Source organism: Sphaerodactylus townsendi, linkage group LG11, assembly GCF_021028975.2.
Source record: "Sphaerodactylus townsendi isolate TG3544 linkage group LG11, MPM_Stown_v2.3, whole genome shotgun sequence".
NCBI lineage: Eukaryota > Metazoa > Chordata > Lepidosauria > Squamata > Sphaerodactylidae > Sphaerodactylus > Sphaerodactylus townsendi.
The window spans coordinates 71646457-71660450 of record NC_059435.1 but is presented as its reverse complement, the minus strand read 5'-3'; the positions used below and the strand labels follow the sequence as shown (position 1 = coordinate 71660450).

Below are 13994 nucleotides of genomic sequence, written 5' to 3'. Positions count from 1 at the left end.
AAGAAAAGGAAAAAAATCCTGGAAGTCGCTTGTAGGTAGTCCTGACTGTCACCAGAGAATGCAATGCCAGCGTCATCTTTTAGGCTGGCACATGGGCAGGGATACGATTTCGATTTTGAATACCTTTAATGGCATATAAATAGTTTCACATTAACATTGCAAGATAATGACAGCCTTTACAACTTCTGACGAGTTAAAATAACACCATTTAAAAATTTAGCCACCGCTTCCAACAGCTCGTAGTTGTGGCTGTTTAAAAGATATATAACCTTCTGTTCATCTGTCATGCCTTCACTTCCATGCAGGAAGGGGATTATGTGCTTCTTCCTACCTATCTCATAAAAAGGACAATTCAACAGCATATGAGATACTGTTTCCACAGAACCCATGCCACACGGGCATTTCCTTTCTTTATGTGGGATTCCAAGGTGGCGTCCAAGGCTAAAGGAAGAAGGCAGGGCATTACACCTAGCTAAGGTGATTGCTCTACGCCACCGGGCCTCAACTAGGCAGGGACACCTGTGAACAAGCATTTTTCCCACTATGCCCATGGTGGTAAGGTAACAGACTGTTTTCAGGTGGTTTGCCATTACCTTCCCCAATTGTCTATACTTTACCCCCAGTAAGTTGGGTACTCATTTTGCTGACCTCAGAAGAATGGAAGGTCGAGTCAACCTTGAATCGGCTACCTGAAACTGGCTTCCACTGGCATCGAACTCAGGTTGTGAGCAGAACTTTGACTGCAGTACTGCAACTTACCACTCTGTTCCACGGGGCTCCTTATGTTTCCATATACAGTTGCTGTAAATTTAGAATTGAACTAAATTTGCCTGCAGATTTATTTTTCTTCCCGATGAATTCTGGTGTTACAGGTTCTCTGGCTATGCTGATATTCACATAATATTTGATATTTAAACATGAATGATTTTATGTCCTACCTTTCTGCTTTCACAAGGGCCACCCAGGTGGCTAGCCCATTAAAACATGCAAATTAAAATTGTGTTTTAAAGCCAGTGAAATCGCCCCACCACAAAACCCATGTCATTAAGAGAATTAAAACAGAGCTAAAAATCTATGCCAAGATGTAAAGCAGCAATTAAAACATTGGGGGAGGAAGGAGGGATCGCTGAAGGAATGCCACATAAAACAAATAAGGCCATACCCTGTTTCCCCGAAAATAAGACAGTGTCTTATATTGGGGTGCTGTGTGGTTTCTGGGCTGTATGGCCGTGTTCTAGCAGCATTCTCTCCTGACATTTCGCCTGCATCTGTGGCTGGCATCTTCAGAGGATCTGAAATATCAGATCCTCTGAAGATGCCAGCCACAGATGCAGGCGAAACGTCAGGAGAGAATGCTGCTAGAACACGGTCATACAGCCCGGAAACCACACAGCACCCCAGTGATTCCGGCCGTGAAAGCCTTCGACAATACAGTGTCTTATATAAATTTTTGCTCCCAAAGATGCGCTATGTCTTATTTTCAGGGGATGTCTTATTTTTCTGGTATTCTGTTCGACGGGCATGCTTCCAAACAAAAACTTTGCTACGTCTTACTTTCGGGGGATGCCTTATATTTAGCACTTCAGCAAAACCTCTACTACGTCTTATTTTCAGAGGGTGTCTTATTTTCGGGGAAACAGGGTAGATGAAATATTAGGAGCAAAAACTACCAGACGCATGAGCAGCTGTGGCTGTCTAAGAGCAACATGCAGAACCTTTCTGTAAGCCTCACTGTATTGTTTCCCTCTGTTAGCAGACTCCTTCCTACGATGAAGCCAACAAGAGGCAGCACTCCCAGCGTCTATCGGTGGACCATTATAATCAGCCCCTTCAGAGAGAAAGGGCAGCCAGTGCAGTCAGCATCATCACCAGTGCGATGGAAGGTAGTTCTGTCTTGTCTCATAGTCACGGATGCTTGATATTCCCGTGGACCTAGGCTTTCATTTTGCCCCTTCCAGTAAGTGGAAAGGTCATAGAATCATAGAGCGTCCAGTTCTGGTCGCCGCATCTCAAAAAGGATATTGAGGAGATAGAAAAAGTGCAGAGAAGGGCAACGAGAATGATTGAAGGATTGGAGCACCTCCCTTATGAGGAGAGGCTGCAGCGTTTGGGGCTCTTTAGTTTGGAGATGAGACGGCTGAGGGGGGATATGATTGAAATCTATAAAATTATGCATGGGGTAGAAAATGTTGACAGAGAGAAATTTTTCTCTCTTTCTCACAATACTAGAACCAGGGGGCATTCGTTGAAAATGCTGGGGAAGAATTAGGACTAATAAAAGGAAACACTTATTCACACAACGTGTGATTGGTGTTTGGAATATGCTGCCACAGGAGGTGGTGATGGCCACTAACCTGGATAGCTTTAAAAGGGGCTTGGACAGATTTATGGAGGAGAAGTCGATTTATGGCTACCAATCTTGATCCTCTTTGATCTGAGATTGCAAATGCCTTAGCAGACCAGGTGATCGGAAGCAACAGCCGCAGAAGGCCATTGCTTTCACATCCTGCCTGTGAGCTCCCAAAGGCACCTGGTGGGCCACTGCAAGTAGCAGAGAGCTGGACTAGATGGACTCTGGTCTGATCCAGCTGGCTTGTTCTTATGTTCTTATAGAGTTGGAAGAGACCCCAAGCACCATCAAGTCCAACCCCCTGACATGCAGGAACACACAATCAAAGTACTCCTGGCAGATGGCCTTCCAGCCTCTGTTTAAAAACCTCCAAAGAAGGAGACTCCACCACTCTCCGAAACAGTGAATTCCACTGTTGCACAGCCCCAACAGTCAGATAGTTCTTCCTAATGTTTAGTGGAATCCTCTATTCCTGCACCTTGAATCCATTACTCCTGGTCCTAGTCTCTGGAGCCACAGAAAACAAGCTTGCTCCCTCATCAACATGACATCCCTTCAAATATTTGAACATAGCTATAATGTCCGCCCTTAAGAACATAAGAACAAGCCAGCTGGATCAGACCAAAGTCCATCTAGTCCAGCTCTCTGCTACTCGCAGTGGCCCACCAGGTGCCTTTGGGAGCGCCCTTAACCTTCTCCATCCCCAGCTCCCTGAGTCTCTCTTCATAGGGCATGGATTCCAGACCTTTTCCATTTTGCTTGCCCTCCTCTGGACACGTTCCAGCTTGTCAATAACCTTCTCAAATTGTGGTGCCCAGAACTGAACACAGTACTCCAGGTGAGGTCTGACCAATGCAGAGTGGAGTGGTACAATTACTTCCCTCGATCTAAGCACTATACTCTTATTGAGGCATCCCAGAATAGCACTGGCTTTCTTGGCTGCCACATCACGTCATCTTCTTAAGCCTGCTAAAGTACATTGAGCTGCAACTGTGATATTCTGCCATCATTGTGGAGTGCAAGGGAGACCTCACGTGCACAAGTAGCCATTGAGTTGGAAGGAGCCATAGAGGCCATCTAGTCCAACCCCTACTCAATGCAGGGTCAGCCAAGAGCATCCCTGGCAAGGGTCCATCCAGTCATTGTAAAAAGCTGCCAGTGGGGAAGGCTCCACACATCCTGATCATGACCTTACACCAAGGCTGCTTATTTGCCACGTTTTGTCAGTGCTCAAGTTCACACTGATGAATGCTGAGAGGTAAAAGAAGGTGCAAATGGACTGAAAGATGTAGCAAAGGGTGCATCATTCAATTCTGAAGTTAATTAGTTTTTTAAAAAATTCTCATCGTCCGGCTTGAATTAAGAAGGACTGGAACACAGCACAGAGGAAAACTCTGGCCTAAGATAATGCAGAAAATCTCATTGCTACATTAAATCTGTCTATTTGGAACTTGCTGGATTTGAAATTACTGTGATTAGATCAATCCCTCCAGTGGTGGGATCCAAAAATTTTAGAAACAGGTTCCCATGGTGGTGGGATTCAAACTGTGGGGTAGCGCCAATGGGGCTGGGCGGGGCATGACGGGGCGGGGCATTCCTGGGTGGGGCTGTGGCAAGGACGCAGCCGCTGCACCGGTCCTTGGGCGGGAAACTAATGCACGCAGGCGCAGGCTGCCACGCACGCCGGTGCACCTCCTGCTAGACTGCTTTAAGTTCTGCGCGCTACTGCTGAAAGGCGTAACTAAGGCAAAAATCACGTGGCAAAATCACCAATTAGTAACCCCCTCTCGGCACACACAAATAATTAGTAACCTACTCTCGGGAACCTGTGAGAACCTGCTGGATCCCACCTCTGAATCCCTCCATAATAATTGTTTGGTGTAGACAAGAATGACTTTCTTTTGTTTGTTGGTTAGAACTTGAAGAATCAAAGCGTAAATGCCCACCGTTCTTGCACGAATTGGCTCTCAAATACCTTGTTTGGAACTGTTGTCCACTGTGGGTGAAGATAAAGAAGAAAGTGAATGCTTTGGTTTCAGATCCATTCACTGACCTCACAGTCACACTTTGCATTGTGGTGAATACTCTTTTCATGGCACTGGAGCACTATAAAATGACCACTGGTTTCAAGACCATGCTGTCAACAGGTAACACGGTAAGCGAATATTGGCAAGTGAGATAGCACACGTCAGTCTTTGAGATATCTTTGTGAATTTATTAATCTTTAGGTGCAGGATTATCTTTAAGCACAAATTATAGCTAGAGCATGAGACAAGTTTATCCTATACTCATGGTAAGTACCGCTTCTGCATGTGTTTTGCTCCCTCTAGCGGTGTTAGGTCTTGAATCTTGAAGCAATGAACAGACTTTGCATTGTATTGTCGAAGGCTTTCATGGCTGGAATCACTGGGGTGCTGTGTGGTTTCCGAGCTGTATGGCCGTGTTCTAGCAGCATTCTCTCCTGACGTTTCGCCTGCATCTGTGGCTGGCATCTTCAGAGGATCTAGCGCCGTGGTGGCAAACCTTTGGCACTCCAGATGTTATGGACCACAATTCCCATCAGCCCCTGCCAGCATGGTCAATTGGCCATGCTGGCAGGGGCTGATGGGAATTGTAGTCCATAACATCTGGAGTGCCAAAGGTTCGCCACCACTGATCTAGCAGATTCTCTGAAGATGTCAGCCACAGATGCAGGCGAAACGTCAGGAGAGAATGCTGCTAGAACATGGCCATGCAGCCTGGAAACCACACAGCACCCCAGACTTTGCATTGTTGATCAGCAGCATTTATTGATAGGCATCGAAGCACCCAGCTGGGCAAGCCTGGCTTTTGCTATCCCCTTTATTCCAGTGTTAGTCCCCCCTCCCATTTTCCCAAGAAATGTGAGAAAGGGTTAGTCTGGAGCTAAGGCACAGTGCCCCCCCCCCTCAGTCCCCTTGAAGCTACGCCTCTGGTTGAAAGCTACCAACAATGAGTGAAGGTAACAAGGTATCTGTGAACCTAGCTGCCAGTTGGCCACCTGGAAAAACAACTCAATGACTAAACTCACCTTGGATTCATGCCACCAATATATTCCGCTGCCTTGCCAAGCCGATCATATAAACCAGCCCTGTTCCCGAGGCGAGGAGAAAGGATTGGAGTCTCTTTGGATTTGACACGCTCATTTCCCTCTTGCAGGTTTTTGCCGTGATTTTTACGGCAGAGATGGTCCTGAAAATCATTGCTATGGATCCTTATCACTACTTCCAGCAGCGATCTAATATCTTCGACAGCGTGATTGTCTTCCTGAGCCTCGTAGAACTGCTCATTCCCAAAGAAACGACCAAAGGAAAAAGTCGGGGGAAAGGGAGTCTCACCGTCTTACGTTCCTTGAGGCTGGTAATTCTTTCACTTATCCTTTTTCATTACTTTTCACTGGAGATATAAGATAGGCTCTCCCACCCCCAGCAGTTGATGAGAAACATCATTGTCAGTTACAAGCCCTTTGAAAGAATGGCCCACTTAATCTTCAGAAGGGGCCACATGAAGAAGTCCTGTTTCAGAGAAAGCATTAGACTAAAGCCAAGGTGTACCAATTTCTTCAAGGCCAACCAGCGCATTTGCGATAAGGGTGATATAAGTTCTGGCAAATCAGGCTCGACTGTAGTAAATAGGGAATAAATCCAGATGATAATAAATAAAGAATTGCACAGTCTTTTGGTATCTAACGATGTGATACTTTTCTTCCCCAACAGCTGAGAGTCTTCAAGTTGGCCAAGTCCTGGCCAACTTTAAACACCCTGATAAAAATAATCCTAAACTCGGTGGACGCTCTGGGCAACCTCACCCTTGTCTTGGCCATTATTGTCTTTATTTTTGCGGTGGTCGGAATGCAGCTCTTTGGGGTCCACTATAGGCACAAGTATGGGAATAGAACCGAGGACAACCTCACACCCCGGTGGCACATGATGGATTTTTTCCATTCCTTCCTCGTCATCTTCCGCATTCTGTGCGGCGAGTGGATCGAGACCATGTGGGATTGCATGACAGTCGCTTATCAACCGCTGTGCCTGCTTGTCTTCTTGCTGGTCATGGTGATCGGAAATTTAGTGGTGAGTTTTCCTACCTGTCTGCGCATCATTCTGCAGCCCCATTTGCAAACCCTCCCACTTCCTGTGCTTAAACCCCACTTCCTGTGCTGCCCTCAACCCTTTCCCGGGGGGCCCTGGGCAGTGGGTGCTGCTGGAAGCACAAGTGGAGTGAGGGGGCAGAGAAGTGGCGTGTTGCGGGGTCGGCAGAAGCTAGGGTTCCCAGGTCCCCCGGCCGCTAGCAGGAGCTGGGAGGGTAGGGATGCCAGCTCCAGGTTGGGAAACTCTGGAGATTTGGGGGCGGAGCCTGGAGAGTACAGGGACATCAGTGGAATATGATGCTGTAGAGCCCACCCTCCAAAAGCATCCATTTTCTGCAGGGGAAACTGATCAGTATTGCCTGGAGATAAGCCATAATTCATGGGGATCCCCAGGTCCCAGCTGGAGGCTGGCATCTCTAGCAACAGCGGGCCCTGCCTGGAGAACTCGTCCTGCCATCCACATCAATACATCAGCTTTAGCACCCCATAGCTGCCATTTCACGCATGCATACCACCCCGAGGGCATTTCCAAACTTTAAAATCAAAGGCAATTGCTAGACCGTCCTAATGATCCGTTCCCACAACGAACTAGTTCCTCTGCATCCCCAGCTTCCATTTTAAAAGGACACCAGCTTTTTTTTTTGTTGCAGAGACATATTTGAGGCGGGTTGCATCAAATGGCTCTTTTAATGTTCTGAGATATTACTGTGGCAGGAACCTATTGGCTAGTACCCGTATCGTTATCAGTGGATCTCCCAGTCAGCAGAACAGGAGTCTCACTTTCCCCCTTCTTTCATAACCTGAATCAAAGTCTGGCTGGCCCAGGTTTTGACTTGCTAATGCGGATGGTTGTAGCACCAGTAGCAAAACCAGACTCCCCCCCTTGGGTGAACAGCTATTCGTGACTGCAGAACCCCCCCCCCCCACTACATCTTTAATGATGCTCTTTGCAATCAGTGGTTGATTGCTCAAAAATTATGTGGGTTTTGGAAGTCCAGACACAAAGAAGTAGCAATCTGTTACTGGTTCCTCTGCCCCACTCCCCCCAGAACCTGTCAGTGGTTCTTACGAGACCTTCCCGGTTCTGTTTTCTTTTTCACTGCAGCTCAGGAACATGTGCTCCTGAGAGTCACTTTTCACACTACAATTTATTTATTTGTTTGCAAACATCCCTCTCTCAGAGCTGCCGGAGAGATTGTAAAACGTTCTGTTGCTTCCAGGTGCTCAATTTATTCATTGCGCTGCTGTTGAACTCCTTCAGTGCGGACAACCTCCAACTCCCCGAGGAAGACAAAGAAATGAACAATCTCCAGATTGCTTTTGCTCGGATCCACAAAGGACTTCAAGTCGCCAAACGCACCATGCTGGCTTACTGTTTCAAAGTGCTCCGGTACCCGCGGAAAGTATCGCAAAAGAAGGTGAAATGCGAGACCGAGAAAAACTGGGTGGAGCTTCAAAAAGATGGCCAAGTGGCCAATGAGATTCACGGGAGCAGGGAGCACGAGAAGAACCGTGAGAGGGGCTCAGCAGACACTCTGGACGATTTTATCAACAACCCCAGGATGTTTGTCTGCGTTCCGATCGCTGAGGCGGAGTCCGATAGCGAGGCTTCCGAAGATACTGGGGATAAACTGGATACAGTTGTGGAGGTAGACTATAATAAGCAGGTACGAGGCCAACTCAGACATCTAGGACAGTGATGGCGAACCTTTTCAAGACCAAGTGCCCAAATTGCAACCCAAAACACACTTATTTATCGCAAAGTGCCAACGCGGCAATTTAACCTGAATAACCCCCTTGAGCAGGAGCCAGCCTGGTGTAGCATCCAGCAAGTCCCACATGTGCCACTCTGTGCCTCTCTAGCATTTTTGCTGCCTCTGCTCTGCCCGTTCCCCCCCCCCCCCCGCCCCGGGCAGCAGCCACCTGGCGCACAGGCACCAGACCCGCCAGCCGAGTCCTCCCTGCTCGCTGAGGTGCATGCACATCAAGTCCAGCGGCCCAGGCCAGCCTAGGGGGAATCTTCCCCCCACATGACGAACTCTGTGTGCACATGTCCCCCTCTGGCACCCATGCCATAGGTTTGCCACCACTGGTCTAGGACCAGACTCAAACACAGGACCAATCACCCACTGGCGCTCTGGCACATAGTGGTACAAAGGCGATTTATGTGCCAGTTCTATTCAGGCGCCTTTTTTGCATAGCTTTCAGGTGGGACCTGAGGATTCCCTGGAATCACAGCTCATCTCCAGACTACGGAGATCAGTTCCGCTGGAGAAGGATGCTTTGGAGGGCATCGTACCCCATTGAGGTCTCTGTCCTCCCCAGGCTCCACCCCCAAAGCTCCAGGAATTCCCCAACCTGGAGCTGGCAACCCTAATCCCCGCTCCATCCCCTGGCAACTGTATCTGGCAGGCTGTTTCGCACAGCAGCTACCCAGTTGCCCTGGAGGGCCGGCAAATAAGACACAGAGGCCTTCCCCGATGTTGCCCCCTCTGTCAAATGAAGAGACCCCCGTGATCCCTGGCTACTTATCCAAATTAACCTATTCAGAGGTGACGTTTGACATGTAGAATGATTCACACAAAGTCTTTTCACCTCTTTGTCCCTCGATGTGCATGACTTGGGCTTTTATGAGGGTGCAGAATAACTGCTGTAACTACCTGTAATCTAAAGTCATTGGCAGCAAAAAGAGCAGAGCAAAAATTGTTCAGCGGCAGCAGAACAAAGGGAGAATAAATCCCTCTCTGCTTAAAATGTCCTCCTTTATAATGGTGAGCTCAGAAACAGTTGGAGTATCTTAAATGACCAGTTTCATCCTCTCTTACTGGTTGTGGCCGGGGCCTTTGCCTGATGCCATTTCCTTTCCAGTAAAGCCAGAGCATGGCCTTTTCTCTTCCCCACCTATCCTTGGCATTTCTGAGCTTACAACAGAAGAGACTAGAATCACAGAATCATAGAGTTGAAAGAGACCCCCAAGGGCCATCAAGTCCGACCCCCTGCAATGCAGGAACACACAATCAAAGCCCTCCTGACAGATGACCATCCAGCTTCTCTTTAAAAACCTCCAAAGGAGGAGACTCCACCACACTCCGAGGTAGTGCATTCCACTGCCGAACAGTCCTGACAGTCAGGAAGGAGCAGCAGTGGTGTAGGAGGTTAAGATCTCGTGTATCTAGTCTGGAGGAACCGGGTTTGATTCCCCGCTCTGCCACCTGAGCTGTGGAGGCTTATCTGGGGAATTCAGACTAGCCTGTGCACTCCCACACACGCCAGCTGGGTGACCTTGGGCTAGTCACAGCTTCTCGGACCTCTCTCAGCCCCACCTACCTCACCGGGTGTTTGTTGTGAGGGGGGAAGGGCAAGGAGATTGTAAGCCCCCTTGAGTCTCCTGCAGGAGAGAAAGGGGGGATATAAATCCAAACTTTTCTTCTTCTTCTTAAGTTTAGGTGGAATCTCTTTTCCTGCACCTTGAACCCATTACTCCTGGTATTGGAGTCTCAGGAGCAGCAGAAAACAAGCTTGCTCCCTCACTAACATGACATCCCTTCAAATATCTCAACATGGCGATCATGTCACCTCTTAACTTTCTCTTCATCAAACTAAAGACCCCCAGTTCCCTAAATCTCTCCTCGTAGGGCATGGATTCCAGACCTTTCCAGAATCTTGTTTTATAGTCTAACCTCCACTTGTAATACATTTTCGTACAAGCGATGTCCATTTGACTGCTGCTATTTTAGCATGTGATTATATGACAGTATTTATCGTCTTTTCTGAAAGCACCTTTGGTCGACAGAGAAGGAGAAAAAATATTGTACTTGATTAATGTTAAAAGACAGGCGGACAAACCTGTATTCCAATTACAAACTCTGACCACATCCTTTCCAACAGGAAACTCAGTTGCGAATGCGAGGAGACCGAAGCAAGAGCTCGGATGCCTGGAGCCGAACATCCGAACTCTCGACTCCTGAAGAGCTCAGCATGACATGGAAACCCGAGTCTTCGTCGCATGAACAAAAAGAGGTAAAAGGGGTTTAGCAACCTGTTATTTATTTATATCACTCTCTTTGCCTTCTTATCTCACAACAGCCCTGAGAGTTAGGCTAGGCCCGTGGTGGCGAACCTTTGGCACTCCAGATGTTATGGACTACAATTCCCATCAGCCCCTGCCAGCATGGCCAATTGGCTATGCTGGCAAAGGCTGATGGGAATTGTAGTGCATAACATCTGGAGTGCCAAAGGTTCGCCAACACTGGGCTAGGCTGAGAGCGAGTAACTGGCCAAAGATCACCCAATAAGCGTCTTGGGCAGAACGGGGATTCAAAACTGGGTCTCCCAGATCCTAGTCCAGAACGCTAACCACTATACGACACTGCTTCTCAAGCTGAAAAATGGAAGACTGTCAACGATTATACAGATGAGCATATATCCTGATCAGAAAATGGACCGAACCTGGTTGCAGTACTGCATAAAAATCTGGTCTCGCATGAAGTTGGACACATTTGGCTGTTGTGGATTTTCCAGGGTATCTGGCCTTGCCTGGTAGTTTCAGCTCCTAACGTTTCACCCACATCTATGGCTGACTTCTTCAGAGCCACGTCACAGTAAGATGCACAAATTTCTTTCATTCAAAATGGTTGAATCCGCATTCAAGAGATCAGCTGGGCACAATGTCCGACACCTTCTGTTTGGCCAACTGGTCATGCTGACGGGGCTGATGGGAATTGTAGTCCATGAACATCTGGAGTGCCATAGGTTCACCACCACAGCGTTAGATCATAGGGTGTCAAACTCGTGGCCCTCCAGATGTTACGGACTACAGTTCCCATCATCCCCTGCCAGAGAGTTTGACACCTGTGGGTTAGATCTTCTCTCTCCCTTCTCTCAAAACCCTGTCTCAAGAAAAAAGAAGCCATTCTACACCATCAGGAGGGCCGGAGTTCAGTGGCTGAACCCTGAAAGTTGGGCTTGAGAAACTGAGTTGACCCAGCCATTCGGTTCTTCTGTCAGCTGCACGGTGGCCTTTGACTGAAAAGAAAACTTTTTGTTTTTGCCTTTTTGTTTCGCAGAAGGCTGACAGTAGCAGCTCGTCTGAAGGCAGCACGGTGGACTTGACAGATCCTGAGGAAATGCTGAAGCATAATCCCGAATTCACTGAAAACTCGAAGGAACCCGATGATTGTTTTCCAGGAAGTAAGCAGACCCTTTGACACTTCATGCTCGCCAGAACCCAGGATCGTCTTAACAGCATTATAGGCTCCCGGGCAAAGTAGTGCACTGGGGCCCCCCACATACACAACGTTTTTTACGTTATGTAGTGCATGAGATACGTACACATCCATACACATGCGGTTGCAGGGGCGACTGTGATACTAAACCAGAGGCAGGGACATCCTGCCCAGGGGGACATGTGGAGTCAAATGTCCCCGGGCTGTGGCCATTTAGCCATGTGGAGGTGGAAAATTGCCAACCCACACCCCTCCTCCTTCCCCCCTGGGCAGTGGTGGGATCCACAAATTTTAGTAACAGGTTCCCATGGTGGTGGGATTCAAACAGTGGCGTAGCGCCAATGGGGCTGGGCGGGGCATGACAGGGGCGTGGCCAGGCATTCCGGGGGCAGGGCATTAATAATTTCTTTGTTACTGTAAAAAACTCTTACTGTAAAAAAAAGTTCCTAATTTCCAGCTGGTATCTTTCTGTCCATAATTTAAACTCATTATAGCAAGTCCTATCGTCTGCTGCCAACAGAAACAACTACTTCTCCTCTAATTGGCGGCCTGTCAAATACTTAATACTTTCAAATACTTAATTTTGTTTCTAGAAATCAAAAGATTTCTAGTACTTTCCTTAAGCAAGGAACTTTACCATATTTCTAAAACATGTTTTCAAAACAGCCCAACAGGGAGAATTATCCCGTTTTCTACCTTCGCTAACCAGCCACATAGGAAACAACAGGACTTTATGATTTTTGGACCTAATGGAATTTCTAACGGAAAAGCAGACCCAATTAGTAACCCCCTCTCGGCACACACAAATAATTAGTAACCCACTCTTGGGAACTGGTGAGAACCTGCTGGATCCCACCTCTGCCCCTGGGTCCATACACTGACTTCAAGACAAGGTCGTGCTGGGGGAGGGTGGCTGCCCATACAGGGGTGGGTGGTGGTGATGGAAAACTCACATTTTCCCTAGATACACTTCTTTTCAGAGGCAAATGCCAACGTCCACTTGCTATCACAAAAATTAACGTTAACATTGTTCATAATCTTTACTAAAACACATGCTAAATATGCATTTTCCCGTAGCAAATACAGTGTTTATTTATTTATATATTGACAGCAAGTTACAACATATGTGGATTAGCATGGGGACCCTATGTTTGAAGGGGGGGCCCTGGGGCAACTGCCCACCAGGCCCACGTGTTACCTCACATCATGAGATTAATTAGCAGATGCCAGTGAAAATCAGGGGCAGGCTGGCCATTTAACTGACAGGGGAATTACCCGATGGGCCACGGCCCAAGACGGCTGCTGGCAGCCAGAAGGAAGCACAGCCAAATCACAGCAATGCTGCCAATGCCTCAGGATCCACTTTGCTTTTAGGCCCTTCATTAGTAATGAAAGTTGGTGTCAGCTCAAAAACTGCTTCCAGCTGCCCCTCTGCCAGTCTCAGGGCGGCTGAAGCAGGTGAATGAATGCCCGCTGTTTGTCCCACTAAACTAAGGTGACCAGATTTTCACCTTTTTAAAGCGGGACGCGCGCGCACACGCCCGCAGGAGTGCACTGCCTTCTGGGGCGCTCCCTGGTTTCCCACCCTGTCACAGGGCGGAAAAAGGGGAGCGCCCCAGAAGGCAGTGCAGCAGCCTTCCAAAAATCGGGACATTTAAAAAAAACCCACGGGACACGGGACAAATTGTTTAAAAGCGGGATTGTCTCGCCAAAAGCGGGACATCTGGTCACACTACACTAAACTGAGAGACCCTCTGAAGTTCTGTATTATGGAGGACCAGCAATAAGGTCTGTTGTGCAAAAAAATACAATGGGCTCTAGAAAAATAATCCTCCCATGGCCAGAGATGCGGACAGGGGCATATTTACGGGAAATGGCAGGGCAAACACTGAAATTGCAATCCCCCAAACATCCCAACTTTTTTGGGGGAGGGAGCAGGGTGTCTGTGAAGATAGGGAGAGTTATCCCCCTCTCCATAAGCACCCCCAATTGCAAAGCTGCATCCTGGCTTTGCAAAGAGGGGGAGGGAGGCTGCTGACTTACTTGAGAGTAGGCTCAGGCAAGGCTGCCTTAGAACATCCCTGTGAGGGCCCTCACTGGACAGTTTGCTCAGGCAAGGAGTAATACAGCTCTGTGAGGACCTCAGAGCTTTAAGAAGTATTATGTTAGGTCTCAGAACCTTGAGCCAATAAACAGACTCTGAAGTATTGATCAGTCGCGTTTATTGATGAGGTATCAAAGCACCATACTTGGCAAAGCCAGTTCTGATGAAACTGGCATTCACAGTCCCCTTTTATTCCCCGCTGGAAGC

At 48.0% G+C, this 13994-nt stretch overlaps 1 protein-coding gene across 1 annotated transcript in view; it reads left to right on the top strand.

Moving 5' to 3' along the window:
* Positions 1–13994, top strand: part of LOC125440644 (sodium channel protein type 4 subunit alpha-like) — a 52550-nt gene that overhangs the window by 22583 nt on the left and 15973 nt on the right. The window contains exons 12-18 of the mRNA XM_048510501.1: positions 1757–1883; positions 4267–4505; positions 5528–5728; positions 6085–6441; positions 7679–8125; positions 10347–10478; positions 11525–11648. Of these exons, the coding sequence (XP_048366458.1) occupies positions 1757–1883; positions 4267–4505; positions 5528–5728; positions 6085–6441; positions 7679–8125; positions 10347–10478; positions 11525–11648 (1627 nt within the window). The remainder of the gene's footprint in view (positions 1–1756; positions 1884–4266; positions 4506–5527; positions 5729–6084; positions 6442–7678; positions 8126–10346; positions 10479–11524; positions 11649–13994) is intronic.